This window comes from Alosa pseudoharengus, unplaced genomic scaffold (assembly GCF_046254945.1).
Source record: "Alosa pseudoharengus isolate Yale_2024_CS ecotype anadromous, Long Island Sound unplaced genomic scaffold, YU_APseudo_1.1 YU_APseudo_1.1_scf_21, whole genome shotgun sequence".
NCBI lineage: Eukaryota > Metazoa > Chordata > Actinopteri > Clupeiformes > Clupeidae > Alosa > Alosa pseudoharengus.
Genome location: NW_027468674.1, coordinates 34,163,102 through 34,179,335, shown reverse-complemented (window position 1 = coordinate 34,179,335; position 16,234 = coordinate 34,163,102). Strand labels below are relative to the sequence as shown.

At 40.7% G+C, this 16,234-nt stretch overlaps 1 protein-coding gene across 1 annotated transcript in view; it reads right to left on the bottom strand.

Annotated features, from left to right (window-relative positions):
- ryr2a (ryanodine receptor 2a (cardiac)) overlaps positions 1-16,234 on the bottom strand; it is a 142,614-nt gene that overhangs the window by 65,320 nt on the left and 61,060 nt on the right. Inside the window, exons 36-50 of the mRNA XM_076298837.1 lie at positions 15,998-16,224; positions 14,958-15,786; positions 14,446-14,646; positions 14,216-14,321; positions 13,572-13,715; positions 12,161-12,434; positions 11,922-12,036; positions 11,538-11,670; positions 9,863-9,966; positions 8,528-8,663; positions 8,111-8,297; positions 7,840-7,951; positions 7,349-7,469; positions 1,091-1,260; positions 732-952 (exon numbers count right to left, since the gene is read on the bottom strand). Of these exons, the coding sequence (XP_076154952.1) occupies positions 732-952; positions 1,091-1,260; positions 7,349-7,469; positions 7,840-7,951; positions 8,111-8,297; positions 8,528-8,663; positions 9,863-9,966; positions 11,538-11,670; positions 11,922-12,036; positions 12,161-12,434; positions 13,572-13,715; positions 14,216-14,321; positions 14,446-14,646; positions 14,958-15,786; positions 15,998-16,224 (3,080 nt within the window). The remainder of the gene's footprint in view (positions 1-731; positions 953-1,090; positions 1,261-7,348; positions 7,470-7,839; positions 7,952-8,110; positions 8,298-8,527; positions 8,664-9,862; positions 9,967-11,537; positions 11,671-11,921; positions 12,037-12,160; positions 12,435-13,571; positions 13,716-14,215; positions 14,322-14,445; positions 14,647-14,957; positions 15,787-15,997; positions 16,225-16,234) is intronic.

Here is a 16,234-nt window from a genome sequence, read left to right as displayed (position 1 = left end):
TTCAGGCAAAGACTTACACGTAATAGCATGTATCTAAAAGTAGTAATCACAGAGGCAGCAGCAGGGCCACATACCCAGAGGCCAGGAAAAGGTGATGCTAAAATAAGACTGTTGCTAACTGATCAAAATGATATCAGTTTAGATAATTACATCTGGATAATCCCCTCAATAATCATTTCAATATAAGAACAAAACATTAATATTTCATAAAAAGAATTGCAACAACTAATTGATTAACTGATCTGTTTTCAATTTTGGCAGACTATTTTCAGAATTGATTTATCACATGAGTGATTCTAGCTAGCTTCTAATTTTTTACAAATCACCCATACAATTAATCATATTTCTAGCAAGCATCTTATATTTTAATAAGCTTTCTTTACTCCTCTTTGACAGTAAAACACTGAATATATTTGGGGTGTGACCAAAAACAAGACACTTTGGGACATCATCTTACACTTTGGGGAACAATAATCAACATTTTTCAACATTTTCTGACATTAATTTAGTAGATTAATCAAGAAAATCAACAGATTGATTGACAATGGAAATAATTGTTAGTTGCCCTAAATAATCATTAGTTGCCCTAAAGCAGACATAAACCAAAAGATGCATGAAGGCATTATCTCATATGAAATTAAAACATGTTAAAATACTGTATATCAGCATATTAATGTATCACTAATGTGGTGGCATGTTACATAGATGGTATTACAGTAAACTGAACTCACCCACACACAGCTAGCAAGCACTCCTCTATGGCATCCCTCTGGGCCTTAGTCAGGCAGCAGCCCTTTGACAGGCGGTACACAGTGTGCAACAGAGAGTCAATGAGCGAGGCAAAAGGCTCAGTGCCAGCAAACAGTGGGGCACATTTAGTAAGCAAAGGCAGCACAGCTGTGCACAGGTAGCGGTTCAAGGCTAGGGCCATATCTGTAGCACTCAGGGCTGGCTGCAAGAGAATACAGGAGCATTAGACTGGATGAATGAGAGAGAAACTAATTTAATGAAGCAAAGAGAGGATTCATGGATGACAGTGCCTTGTGGACCTTTAAAGTAAGTTACAATTAAGTATAACAAAAAAACGCACTGTGTCAAGTGAAGCCGCTGCACGAAGGTCAGGCAGGAAGCCCACTTCCAAGAGATGTAGCAGGAAGTTCTGATCCTCAATCCCATAGACCCGATCCAAGAAAAGAACCATGGCTGCCTTGTGGTCAGGACAGAAGCCTGCTGACATGTCAGGCTCAACAACTGATCCATCTGGAAGTAAAATTTCACAGTAAAGTCATGTCAATATCTGCAAAATATAAAGCAGGACCCAAAAACTATTACAAATACACCCAATATCTTAATATACAGGTGGGTCTCAGAAGAATTAGAATATCGTGAAAAAGGGGGGCGCTGCTGAGCAAGTAGGATGCAGACGTGAAACTTGGCAGCTCCCAACAGGTGAAATTTCAATCGATTAAAAAGACCATTTAGCCTTAATTTTTCTCGGGAATCAGTTGTGGGACCTTTATTTAAGTATCTCAAGGTTGTAGCAATATCACGTTAGAGCGCCAGACATGTCGGGTTCAGGCAAATCCACCAAGTCGAAGCAGCGGGCTACAGCATCTGCTAGCCAAATGGCTCATGCTAGCGATGAAGAGGAGGTAACTGCGACTATGCTCCGTGATATGATGTCATTAAAAGCAAACATTTGTAACACCATTGAATCTGCGGTCAAGGGCCTCCAAGCTGATGTCGCAGCTGTCAAGTCGGAGTTACGAACAACAGCGGGAGCCATACAACAGACCATCAATCTTCAGGAGGAGAGGATAGCTGCTGTGGAGGATTCAGCCACTAAAACTAGCGATACCATAGTTGAAATGGAAGTAACGGTGTCAGCTCTAAAAAAGGAGGTCCTCGCGCTTCAAAATAAATGCGAGGATCTAGAAAGCAGGTCGAGGAGGAATAATCTGCGGATAATCGGCATTGCTGAAGGAGAGGAGGGTAATGCACCGACTCAGTATATCTCCAGCCTCCTTAAGGACCTGTTGAATCTCGACGAAAAGCCACTTCTTGACCGAGCTCACCGATTAGCTCTACCCAAGCCCAGGCAGGGGCAACCACCCAGACCGTTTATACTGAGGATTCACTTCTTTCATGTTAAAGAACAGATTCTCCGCCTGGCTCGAGAGAAAGGACGACTTCTACATCAGGATAAACAGGTGCACATCTTCGCAGACTTCACGGCTGCCGAGGCTAAGAGAAGGGCTGCGTTCAACGAAACGAGGAAGGCGCTCCAGAATATATCGGGTGCTCGGTTTGGCTTCAGACATCCCGCCACATTCAGAATCACGCTACCGGGTGGGACTGAGCACCGTTTTACGGATCGATCCACAGAAGGCAATGGACTACATCAAATCGACCACGTCTTTGGATATTCCGGACCCAGATTAAACGCTGGCTTTGGGTGGCTTCAGAACTTTAAGGTTAAAACAATCTCTACTACATTTATAATTAGCACCCGTTTTCCTAAAATATGGTAACCATAAGCCACATTTTCTCATAGCTATTTTGTTCGCGTTAATAACTTGAGGGATAGGGTTAGCCTAGCCTACTCCTTCACTTGTATTTTTCCTATAATAGAATTAGTCATGTAGTGGTCTTTGCAGTCATTCATTTCCCTTTTCACCTGAATTTTGACTGATTTTTTGTTTTACGGTTTGAATTATTCGCTGATCTGTAGTTAAGCAGCGATAAAGCTGAAGCTTTCTATGTTGTGGTATAAAGGGAGTTCACACCCATGTTGGGGGGGTGTATGGGTGGGTGGGCGCTATGGGGTACATGTAGTAATATGCTTTTATGTGTTTTATGAATGTTTTGTTTCTTACCTCCCTTGTGTGTTGTGGCCACGTGAATCTTTCTATGTTTTTGTATGCTGTCTCCATTATAACTATATATCCTTTCGGCAAATACAGTATATACGTTATTGTGACTGGAACCCTGTTTAATACTCCTGTGGTGTTGGCCAACCTCTATACTCCTAACTATGATGATGAAGGTTTTTTTGTTAGATTTCTCTCATCTATCCCAAATCTTGACTCTCATTATCTGATCATTGGAGGGGACTTTAACATTTGCCTAAACCCAACGCTGGACAGGTCATCCCAGAGACAAATAGCCACATCTAGATCTGCCAAGGTGATTAACAACTTCCTCAAAGACTATGGAATGACTGATGTATGGCGTACCCTCAACCCATATACAAGGTCCTACTCTTTCTTCTCTCATGTTCACCAAACCTTTTCTCGTATAGACTATGTTTTGTTAGACAAAAGGCTTCTGCCATTAGTTAGGGATTGTTCATACAAAGCAATTGTCATCTCTGATCACTCGCCACTTTCTCTCACATTGGAATTTAAACCTATGCCCCTCATTCGTCCACGGTGGAGGTTTAATACCAATATGCTCTCAGCTGAGGATATGGTCCAGTTTATTGCCACCAACATTGATGTTTATATCAAGACTAACTCTCTTCCTGGTGTATCCCACAAGACAGTCTGGGAAGCTTTCAAAGCATACATGAGGGGTCAGTTAATATCTTCGTCATCCTTTGCTAAGAAGCAGCGTGAACAAACATTAAATCAGCTTACTAATAAAATCTCTCAAATTGATAGTCAGCTCGCCAATGCCCCATCATCCGACCTTTTGAAAGAACGCCTTCTTCTACAGACAGAATTCGACTCATTCACATCTCAAGACATAGAGAAACTATTGCTAAAATCCAAGCATTCTCACTATGAGTTTGGCGAAAAAGCACATCGAATCCTGGCTCATCAGCTTAGACAGTCCTCTGCTTGTAATGTCATCCCTGAAATTACAACACAGGACGGTCTAACCCGGGACCATCTAGAAATTAATATAGCATTTAGGGACTATTATATATCTTTATATACCTCTGAACAAACATGCACCCTCCATGAGATGGAACAGTTCTTTGCCGATATCTCTCTCCCCCAGGTTAAACCAGCCACAGTACAGTCTCTAGACAGCCCCATATCTCCTGCTGAGGTAGCACATGCAATATTTGCCCTGCAAAGTAACAAAAGCCCAGGCCCCGACGGATTTCCGGTTGAATTTTATAAAAAATTCTCTACGGAATTGGTACCTTTATTATTAAACATGTACAATGAATCATTTGAATCAGGCCATCTGCCCAAAACACTATGTGAAGCCTCCATCTCATTAATACTAAAGAAAGGTAAAGACCCCCAGTCATGTGGCTCATTTCGACCCAAGTGCTCCGGTGGCATGGCTCTCCCTGATTTCTTGTTTTACTACTGGGCCTGTAACACTCGCTCCATAATACACTGGTTATTTGAGGACCCTGGAGCAGATGCTCTGTCTTGGCAATCTATTGAATCCCATTCTTGTCGATCATCTTCACTGGCTGCTCTTGTTTACGCCCCTCTCTCCTCGTCCTTTGCGGCTCACACAACAAACGTTTTAGTTAGATCCACCCTGAAAATATGGAATCAGCTAAGAAAGCACTTTGGATGGCAGTCTTTTTCATTTAAGTCTCCTGTCCATGCTAATCATTACTTCAAACCATCCGTAATGGATAAGGCCTTTCTTATTTGGAGCAACGCAGGTATTAAACAATTCTATAATCTCTATCATAATGGAACTTTTGTCTCCTTTCAACATTTGTGCGATAACTTCAATATCCCAAAAAGCCACTTTTTTCGTTTTCTTCAAATTCGTGACTTCACTAGGAATATATCCTCAGCATTTCCAAATCAACCCCAATGCACCCCCTATGATCATATACTTGATCAACCTCCATCATTTAAGGGAATTATATCAGCCATATATAGCAAACTGATGGCACTCTCACACTCTACTCTTTCTGATGTAAAATCTCAGTGGGAAGGGGAGCTGGGGGAGCCTATCCCCGAGGCATCTTGGGAGGCCACCTTAGGCAGAGTACATAACTCATCAATCTGTGCAAGGCATGGACTATTACAATTTAAGATTGTACATCGCATACATTGGACTAAACTCAGATTATCCAAAAGGTTCTCGGATGTAGATCCACTATGTGATCGATGTAAAAGCCACCCGGCATCACATACCCACATGTTCTGGTCTTGCTCAAAGCTGGACTACTACTGGACTTCTATCTTTAACACTATTTCAGGCTTCCTGGGTCAATCGGTCTCACCATGTTCTGTTACTGGGTTATTTGGTATTATGCTCGAGTCCAGTAAGCTAACTAAGGCACAGTCTGATAGCGTTGCCTTCCTCACCCTCGTTGCTAGAAGGCTGATTTTGATCAAATGGAAAGACAGCAAACCCCCAACATTTACACACTGGATCAAAGATACTCTTTATTTTCTTAAACTTGAAAGAATTAGATACTCTTTGAAAGGATCAGCAAATAAGTACAATAAAATATGGGCACCTTTCTTAGACTATGTTAGGGAACAAATCACATTGCCTGACTCCCAGTAGAATGAGCAGAGACATGCTTTATATTTTATTTTTTTCATTTGTGGTGGTGTATACAAGCACCGTAATGTATAAGGCAGCAGTGTTAACCTTACTACAGTGATGGTTCTGTAGACAGTGGTCACTCCCTTCCCTTCTCCTTTTTGTGTGATTTTTTTTTTTTGTATACTTGTCCTTATTGTCTTCCTTATTATGATTTTATATTTTAATTAATTTTTTTAGTTTCTCATTTTTATTTTATTTTTTTTGTCAGTGTTTGTTAGTGTTGTCAATATGTTTAATGTAAGAATGTCTTCTTGAAATGGACAACTTGCCATATCCAGGTTGAACTGAAATAATGATAATAAAGAAAAAAAAAAAAAAAAAAAAGAATATCGTGAAAAAGTTCATTAGATATAAAGTTAAATATATCAAGCCATTTTTGTTTTAATCTTGATGATTACGGCTGACAGCTCATGAAAACCAAACATCAGTATCTCAAAATATTAGAATAAAGAGGTTATAATACAGAAATGGTGACCTTTTGAAAAGAAATGGACTAATCTGACTAATTTGACTAATCTAAAATAGATTATAAACTCAATAGTTGCTCGGGCTGCTTTTGCACAAATTATTGCATCAATGTGGCGTGGTATGGAGGCAATCTGGCCAATTTAGACCAGACAAGTTGTCTGGCCAGTCAAGCACAGTAATACCATGGTAAGCAAACCAGTTACTAGCAGTTTTGGCACAGTGGGCAGGTGCCGAGTTCTGCTGGAAAAGGAAATCAGCATCTCCATAAAGCTTGTCAGCAGATGGAAGCATGTAGTGCTCTAAAATCTCCTGGTAGAAGGCTGCATTGACTCTGGACTTGCTAAAACAGAGTGGACCAACACCACCATTATTAGGCTATTGATTGAATTGATACTATTGTGTACTACAACTATTCTCCTTACTATATTTGACCTACATTTTAATCTGTTCCCTGTTCAATTTTAAATATTATTATGTTGTTTTGTATTTATGTGTCGCTTTGGACAAAGGCGTCTGCTAAATCCATAACCATAACCATAACCACCAGATGACATTGCACCCCAGAACATCACTAACCGTGGAAACATCAAACTGAACTCCACTCTTCCTCTAGACTATTGAGACATTGGTTGGACCCCGATATCCAAATGAGATGCACATTTTGTTTTTATGTGAAAAGAGGAGTTTGGACCACTGAGCAACGGTCTAGTTCTGTCACTTCTTAGCCCAGATAAGATGCTCTAACCTGGTCTTTGATTCAGGAGTGGCTTGACACTAGGAATGTGCTACTTGTAGCCCATTTCCTGGACACGTCTCTGCATGCTGGCTCTTAACGCAGACTCCAGCCTCAGTCCACTCCTTGTGAAGTTCCCCCAAGTTCTTGAATGGGCTTTTAATGACAATTCTCTCAAGGCTGCGGTCATCCTTGTTGCACACCTTTTCCAACCACACTTTTCACTTCCAGTCAATTTCCCATGAATATGCTTTGATACAGCACTCTGAACACTTTCAGCAATGACATTCTGTGGAGGATGTCAATGAGAGTCTTCTGGACAACTATCAGTTCAGCAGTATTTCCCATGATTGTGATTGTGTTTACTGAACCAAATATAATATTTTTATTTTAATATGTTAAGAAACTGATTTTTGGTTTTCATGAGCTGTAAGCCGTAATCATCAAGATTAAGATAATGGCTTGAAATATTTCACTTTATATCTAATGAATCTAGAATATATGGTAAATTCACTTTTTGAATCTTTATCATATATTGGTTCTGTTATTTAGAACACCTCAATAACTTGAATGAGGTACTTAGTCTTTATCAACACAAAGACTCACCTTTCGCCAAAGTAGGCATACGAAATGGGATACTGATGACACCCTCAAGGTCCTCAATGGGAATTAAAGAGCGCAGAATTGCCCTGATCCGAATGGCTTCGCCCTTCCCAGCATGGATCAGCTGAAAAAGAAACATCAACTCTTAGGTTTTATTCCTAACCAGCATATGTGCTGAGGTCAACTATTGGTACCATACACCCCTCTTCCTAGTCAAGTATCAATATCAGGTCTCTTTATTATTCACATAAGTTTAGGAAAACAGCATATCTACTTGAATGATATCCATTCCGCTACACTTTTCCGCTACATTTTTGTAAGCACATGTATATCACTCATCACATTGTTAATATTATTACACTACTTCTACTCTACACTAGTTTACTACAACAGGCAGGAAATGGAACCCTCCCCTGTTACCTAAATTCTGAATGAATGTAGAGAAATTTGAGGCATGCCTAAATGGGTTGCAGAATGAGCTGCATCACCCTTACATGCATCTCTGGAGCACAGCGTCCCAGCAGGTCAATGAGGGCGGAGTAAAATGTCATGATGGCATTGCCCATGTGGATGGTGTCATCTTCCTCATCCTCCAGAGAATCACTCCTGCAGAGGGATAAAAGAACTGCTCAGAGTGGAAGAGGATAAGATATATTCTTGTGGCACTGGTAAAACATCTTGATTAATTATATGAGACCACGGTGGCAGGTTAGAATGTTGATGTCAAAAAAGAGTAGTTAAAAAAAAAAAAATGCCTGAACATACAGTGTTCTGCTAGCTTCAGCGATGGGTGAGGGTCCATCCCTACAAGGGTCTTCTGAGAAATTGATGGCCTCTTCCATGGCAGCCAGAAGGCCATTCCCGCCCTCCCCTCTTAAGGCAGGACCGAAACATTCAGGTCGCCGAATCAGGAGCCTCACAACCACATTAGCATTCTCCTCAACACTCTCTCCTATGGAGAAACATTCAACACGAAAGCATTCACTCCACAACATTCACTTTAGAATTAGACCCAGGGCAGCTATCTTAAATATAACGTTGACTAAGTATGCATCAGAAGAGCAAGGTTAAAGCTGGGAAATGGTAGAGAATGTCATTACCAGGTTTCTAACTGGAAATAAATCCATATAACACATCCATATTTGACCTCTATCTATTTACATGTACTGTAAGATCAATCACCATTGCAAAAGACCGCAAACCGCAGAAAGTCCAAGTAACGCTCTCCTTCAACAGGGTTCCAGCCAATGTCAGGATAGCCTTTAGAGACTAACATCATGCAACTCTGGAGTCCACAGCCGGCCAAATACTGCACCACCTGGAGTGGCACATGCACACATTATTATACACACTGCATCATCACTGTCTGTTGAATACTTTTTTTAATTAAATACATCACCACAAGTCAGCCTGTTTTAGAAATCTATGTAATAACCCATTAAACTCTGTCCTTCTGTCCACAGCAGTTAGCTTGATATTGGGGAATGATCTAGAAAGAATCAAGACTATTAAAGCAACACCAAATTTAGTTTTTTGTACCTTAAAATAATGTTTCCAAAATTGTTTCCGTGGTTCATCAACTCATAACAGGGTGAACGGCACTTCTGCATTCGCTTCGCGGGCCTCTATCGGCTATAACCGCACTATTTAAGTTTGCCAGATCGGGTAGCGGATCTGTAGTTCGATGGAATGAGACATAAGAAACTACAAATTTGACTTGCATGATATCGCAATACATCATACTTTCATAAAATCATGCAACATATTCTATCTTGTCTATGGACATCGTTATTTGCAAAGCCGTTGCTGGATAAACAAATAGCGTGCGTGTGACAGAGGAAAAGTTCTTTGGTGTTGCTTTAATGTTGTTGTTTAAGTTTATAAGTCAGTTTATTTTTTCACAATGTCTTCTTTCCACTTTGCCCTGTGTCTGTGTATTCTTGTTCTATAACATCCATAACCTTTTAATTGTACAGTGTCCTAGAGTGACTTGAAGGGCACTTACAAAGTAAATGTATTATTATTATTATTATTATTATTATTATTATTATTATATACATGTGTATATATAGTTTATAAGGTTTAGTTGAATGGAGTAACCTTCATTTTCATTTAACCTTCAAACCTACAAAAAATTAAATATATTATACAATGTCCTAGTCAAGGCACTATTTATGCCTTCACTTGACAGGAGAATCTTTATTAGTTTGAAGTGGCATAATATGTAATCTGTTGACCTTCAAAAGTAGGGGTACAATGACAAATTACCACATAATTTGTGCAAATATTTGTTATTGAGTGTTACAAGCATAATTCAGGTAATGATATGTATACTGGTGCATTGACTGCAGTGCTTTGAAGAGCATCCTCTAAATACCAAAGGCTTGATCACATTGTGCTGCTTTCAAGGTGAACATCCCAACTCTCTTGAGACGTTTAAGTCTGAAATATAGCTGCTATATGTACTGTTTGGCCTAAATAAAAGTTTTCCCTACTTTGAAAGAAAGACAAACTTACTTTCTCCAGGTCTGGTTCCCTAAGGGCCAAAGCAAGCTCATTGTTATCCATCACTGAGGCAGCAGCCACATCCAGAGGAGTTGAACCCCGCATAGAAGGAGAGGCTGAAGCAGAAACCGACACACACACACACACACACACACAATGACTGGAGCATGAGCAATACAAAAATCACTACATTTATCAACAATTTTCTTCAGATATACAGAAAGCATGTTATAGGTGTGCTATAGGTTGGGTATTTCCATAAGAGGCCAATCAACAACAAGCATATTTATCATGACACAAGATGCAACCACCATTCACAATTGCAAATGTTGTAACCGGGATCCGTAAAGGCCCTGTTTCATGGTACAACACGCGCTGCCAGTAGCCTGAATGCCCTCTTTTTCAGAAAAAAACAGACTCTTGTCTGTGTAAGAAATCATACAATACTGCATTTAATCAATGGACACGTGACCATTCTTTCACAAATATGCTATTTTGTTCAGTAGCACATTTTATTGCAACATTTCAATGTGTGTGTGTACCGGGGTGTAGTGGTAAAAAATAGAGGTGGATAAACTATAAATTCTGTGATCAAGCAGACCACGACACGGTCACCGGTAAGGAGGACCACGGTATATCGGTGTGTATCCTGACCACATCACTATAGGCTACCAGTTGATGGTAGGTTGGGGTTTCCTCATAGGCGACACAATCAGTATTAAATTCCTTCATTAATATAAGTTCATTGTTAACTCCAGAAGGAATAAATATGGTTGAAGTCTATAAAGTTTATAAATCATAATAAAGAGAGAACAAAAATGTCAGGATGTACGTATGTCTGAATGGCCCAATCACCATAAAAAGTAAGAAATATGAAATCTTACAGACAGACTACATCATGAAATAATGAAAAAAATTATCTACCTACACCTTTAAGTTAATTGACCTAATACTGTACACATCTCTGTGCCAGTAGCATTTCAAAAAGGGCAACTTTGCAACTTTGTGTCTGAAGTAACCTTATAATGTCAACGCCGTGCCTTGTTGACTCAGTGGCATGAATCTACTCCTCACCAAATTAATCTCAAAAACGTGAAGTTTTGTATTGTTTCTGGGGCTCACTCACTTTGGGCTTGTAGTCGAGGCCGTTTTCTGGCATAATCAGTAGGAGGGATGCGGTCTTGACACTTCAGAAACCGGTGTATATTATTTTAAAAATCCATTCATTTTCCAAACTGGTTTAGCCTACATGACATGCGGTGTGACTAATCTATAATGTGTTCATGCTGACTGCCACAAGATGATTGGTCACTGACACCATAATGCAGCATATGGATGAACTGTGTTGCGCAGGCCAGGTTCAACAATATGAAACTAACAATATGAGACATTTGGAAAATGACATAAGCTTAATTTAGAATTGTTTAAGAATGGTAGGCTATGTAAATGTGGATAAACACAATTTAGAGGTGGATAGACGCAATTTAGAGGTGGATAAACGCAATTTAGAGGTGCATAAAAGCTATTTCTGAAATTCAGGCATTTAGGCATTCTGAAATTCAGTGCATTTAGCCTCTACTACATCCCTGTAGTGTGTGAGTATGTGTGTCTGTGTGTGTGTGAGAGATAGAGAACATGTAGGTTGTACTGTAGGTATCCTCAAAGAATAAGCAATTAAAAGACTTACCAAGTCCCACACTGCTGTTCTCAAGCAAGTAACTGAGGTGATCAAACATCGCTTTTTGGTTTTGTCTACTGATGCGGCAGAAGTAGCAAAGAAAACGACAGCAGTTGGCCACCATCTTAGGAAAAGTAATTTCCTTGATAGAAACAACAAATATGAATAAAATTACTTAGGCTGCTCTTACCAGTAAATGAAACATTTGAAAAAGAAAAAGTTGTGAATGCAACAAAGTAATAATCTCAGAGAAATCTTCACTGAGCATTCCCTAATTTGGCATTCTGCTTAGGAGTAAACCAATATTTCCAGTCAGAGTAAAATGAGTTGAAAATTCAAATTTAAGTAAGATAATCACAAATGTGGCTGCCTACAAAACTCAAAAGTCATTACCTTTGATTCTCCACCACCCAAAACATTCACCATGACCTCCATCACAGTCTCATGCATGCCCAAGGCCCTCATTAGATTTGGATGTTGATAGAAAACTTTGTTGTTCATAATATCTCTGCAGGACAACACAGATTCACATCAGCCAGATCACATGTTCATCTCTATAATGCACAGTGGTATTTGGAAAAGATGGGAAGAGCATAAGATGAAGATATTCTAGGCAAAGCGATAGTATTTACCCCAGGCCCCGTATCATGAGTTTCTCCTCTTCACGACCCATCCTGACACTGAGTAGTGAGCGTATTTGGCCTAGAGAGGCCAGCAGGTTGATGGTGTCCTCCACAGACACAGTATTGATGGTGTAGGTCTTGGGCAAGGCACGTACTTGTCCCCCTATACCGTCATACTGACGATGCAAGAGCACAAACATTGCTCTGACGAGCTCTGGGTCCTCAATAACACATTCCTGTGCCCAGCGCACCATAGTCTCAGAGATAAGCTGCTGAAGAGTGCCTGCCAAGAAAATTGTACTATGTGTTGGAGAAAGAGAATAGCCATTTGCCAATATTTGCATGATGCAAAAAAAAAAACAAAAAAAACATCTAGTGTACAGACCCCAGCCATTTTGTAATTCATACATGTACTGGTACATATACACATATATTTAATAATAATAATACATTTTATTTAGAGCGCCTTTCAACCACTAACAGCTCAGTCTTACTGCTATTCAGCTTCAGGTAGTTTATTTACATGTAATGTATGGAGTGATTACATGATTTTCTGGTAACACTTTATTTTATTTATGTTGTCCATACATAATATATTAATGTGTACCTACAGATCATCAGTACACATGCAACAAGAAGTGCTTGATTCAATACTCTCTATTTGGGGAAAGAAAAAAGTGGCTATGGCCTGAAATTTGGGACACTTGACACCCTAACATAGGAATATGTTTTTTTTGGGACTATACGTAGCTTATTCACCATATTCCCCAGAGTTAGATAAGTCAATACATTCTTATCTTCTCATTTCCCTGCATGCAGTTACTCGGTCTGACGCACCCACCACTAGCCTAGCTTAGCACAGGTGCCTTGAAGTGGCCGGCTCCAATAGCCTACACCTCCCAATAGTGACAAAAGAACTCCTACATTTATTACATGCTGTGATTTGTATAGTTACATCGTATACAAATAACAATGTCAAATGAGACACAGCCACTTTTTGTAAGCGTATACATACAGGCAGCACCTGCAAAGCTCCAGTGTTACTTCTTCTAACCCAAAGGAGCAGTGCTTTGCCTGAATGAAAACATAGTTCCATGTATGTACAGTACTGTATATGCACAGAGATGAGAAGGTTATGTATCAACTTATCTAACTCTGGGGAATACTGTGAATAAAGTCCCAAGAAATCGGTGTATTCCTTTAATGTTAGGGTGTCAAGAGGAACAAGGAGCCCTTAAAATACTGGAACAAGGACCCCTTAAAATAAAGTGTTACCGATTTTCTTTTCTTATATTCTAACAATCCAGTGGGATAACTGTAAAGTTAAGAAGCCACACAATCTGAATATGGCTGAGAATTGGGATACATAATTATCTTACTGTATGTGATTAGGATCAGATTATAAGGGGGCTCCACATACTTGGTTTCTTGACTTTTTTTTTCTTAGGCAGATCAGACATTTTCTTTTTCAAGTAATTCACTTTTTCCACCAGGGACATCAGTCGACCGCGTATTGTGAAATCTCCATCCACTTCACCAAGCTTCTCATCATCCAGCTCGATTCCTGTTACCACATTAAATATAGGAGATATGATACTTCTCTCATATCACTTCTGAATTAACACATAAATCAAATCAAATAAATTGTCAATATAAACATGCATTTAATCTGTATGTATATGTAAATATCCTTATATAAAGTCTCATAAAAAGAGATATTAGAGAGATTAGGAGATAATACATTTTTATTCACTAGTTTGTATGGCCTTTAACCACTCCTTCCCTTTCCTTCCCCTACGCTGTGTGTGTGTGTGTGTGTGTGTGTGTGTGTGTGTGTGTGTGTGTGTGTGTGACCGACTGCTGACTTGTGGACACATTTGTTCTAGTTTTTGGCATCTTAATGTTGGCACCCTTGCACTATAACACCCATTATGAAATGTTAAACTACTTGAACTTCACAGAGAATTTAATGAAATGACTTGTAATTTGAAATCAAATGAAGTACATAAAATGTGTGTGTGTGCGTGTGTGTGTAAATGTTTACACATGCAGATGTGTGTGTACCGCAGTGAGTCATTAAGTCTTGGTGGAAGTCCAACAACTGCCCTCTGATTTCATCAGGGCAGGGACAATCCTGCTTTTCATCTTTGAAGCCTAGCAGCATGTTTATCTGAGAAAAGACCAAGTAAACCCATTCACCAACAGTCACATAACCTTAAATGGCGTCATCAGCAGTCACATTTCAGCAGTCACATAACCTTTAATGGCGTCATGTCATGCTAAGAGATGCATACCTGTTCCTGGGGAGGTGAGCGAAACTCTTTGGTCTTTCGAGCTGTAAGAGCGGCTGACATGTTCAGCGCTTGCATGACTTCGTTGTACCGGAAACGCTGATTGTCTTGCAGGTTTGCCACAAAATCATCAGAGAAGCCTACCACAGCCTCAATCCGGTGACGTACCTGACAGTCACACAGGTACTGCAGCAAATGACACATCTGATAGACATAAGTGATGAGAAAAGCAGGAAGTTGTGAGAAATTAAATAATACTAATAGACACAAAAAGTAACATCCACATTCACAGTAATATCCATTCACACAAGCAACTAAATAACTTGACATATTATCATAATAAACCTTTGACCAGCTGATATCAGACAGATCGTTTAAAAGATGGACAGTATATCAGGGTCACTGAAACACTCTTTTTCTCACTGTGGGATATACAGTAGCTCCTTGTGAGGTCTTGACCTGCATTTGTGTGATTATTTGAATTATTTGTGTGATTGAATATGCTGCTCCGTTACCTGGAGCTTGACTGGCTCAGGCAACTTCATCTGGAGCAGACCTTCTTTGGGCACCTTTGTTGTTTGTTCTCCTTCAACCTTACCACCTTCTTTCCTCAGTGCCTCTGTTTTCTCACTAACTGTCGCACCCTCAGCTGTGTGGGTTGGGGCAGAAGTGGCCTTGCCTTCCTTGGAGAAGACACTAGGCTCAATGAGTTGCAGAATGATTCGCAGGTCACCATTGTGGAAGACACCCATAATGAGCAGTGTATAGAAGAGCTTGATTAGTGGCACAAACAGGAACTCTGTGCTACCACCAACAGGGTCCCGCACATGTAGACTCCCCTCACACACAGCCTCAGTCAGCATCTCCATGGTCTTGGTCTTCAAGATCTCCAGCGGAAACTCAGGGCTGTACTGGAAACAGTCGCCACTGAGACTTTTGTCCGTGCCCACGAAGCTGGGGGAGGAGAAGCGCATGCGAGGCCGCAGTGACGTGCTCAGGCCGATGCCTGGCAGCCCGTGCTTCTTCTGTTCGTCAGGGAAGAGAGTGATGCTTTTCGTTTCTTCCGTCATGGGTACGATGTACTCGCTGTTCATCATGAGACGTGCCGTGGCATAGCTGCTAAGGTGGATGTCGATTAGTAGATCATAGTAACCAGTCCGCAGCAGGCCTGGCATATGCTTGTTCTCAATGGCATACAGCAGCTGGGACTCATCCACATGGCTGCATAGCGCATGTGCCACCCGGTTGTTCCCCAGTGCGCAGACAGCCGAATAGAGGCGGAGGGTATGGTAATGGAACTTCAGCAGCTCCCTCTGCTCCGTCAGCTCCAGGATATCCACCGACCTGCGTGGAGAGAGGACAGCCAGACTTTAACCCAACGCTGTGAATATGTGCAGCCTGCCCATCATTTCTATGGAGGAGGAGAAACTAACAAGATCCAAACTCAGCTGACCCATTTTATCTACAGATCATTTGCAGGCCATCGTGTCCAAATAAAAAACAGTGCTGCGGATATGTTTCAAAGGCTCATCTCTTCTTTCAGGTGGCCTTGTACCTGTTTTCCTCGGGGATGTGCAGAGACATGAACTGCAGCGGATCGTGGCACTGCACCTGCCAGCCAAGGCGCTCACTGACACGTGCTACCTCCACCCTCAAGAAGCGATTTGGCACACGGCTCCACAACACGGGCGTCAGATATTGCACATGCAGCCGGGGAGGACACTGTGGCACGGGGTTTTTACGCTCACTTTTAAAAAGGCCAGCAGACAATGGCATCACATTCTACAAATAA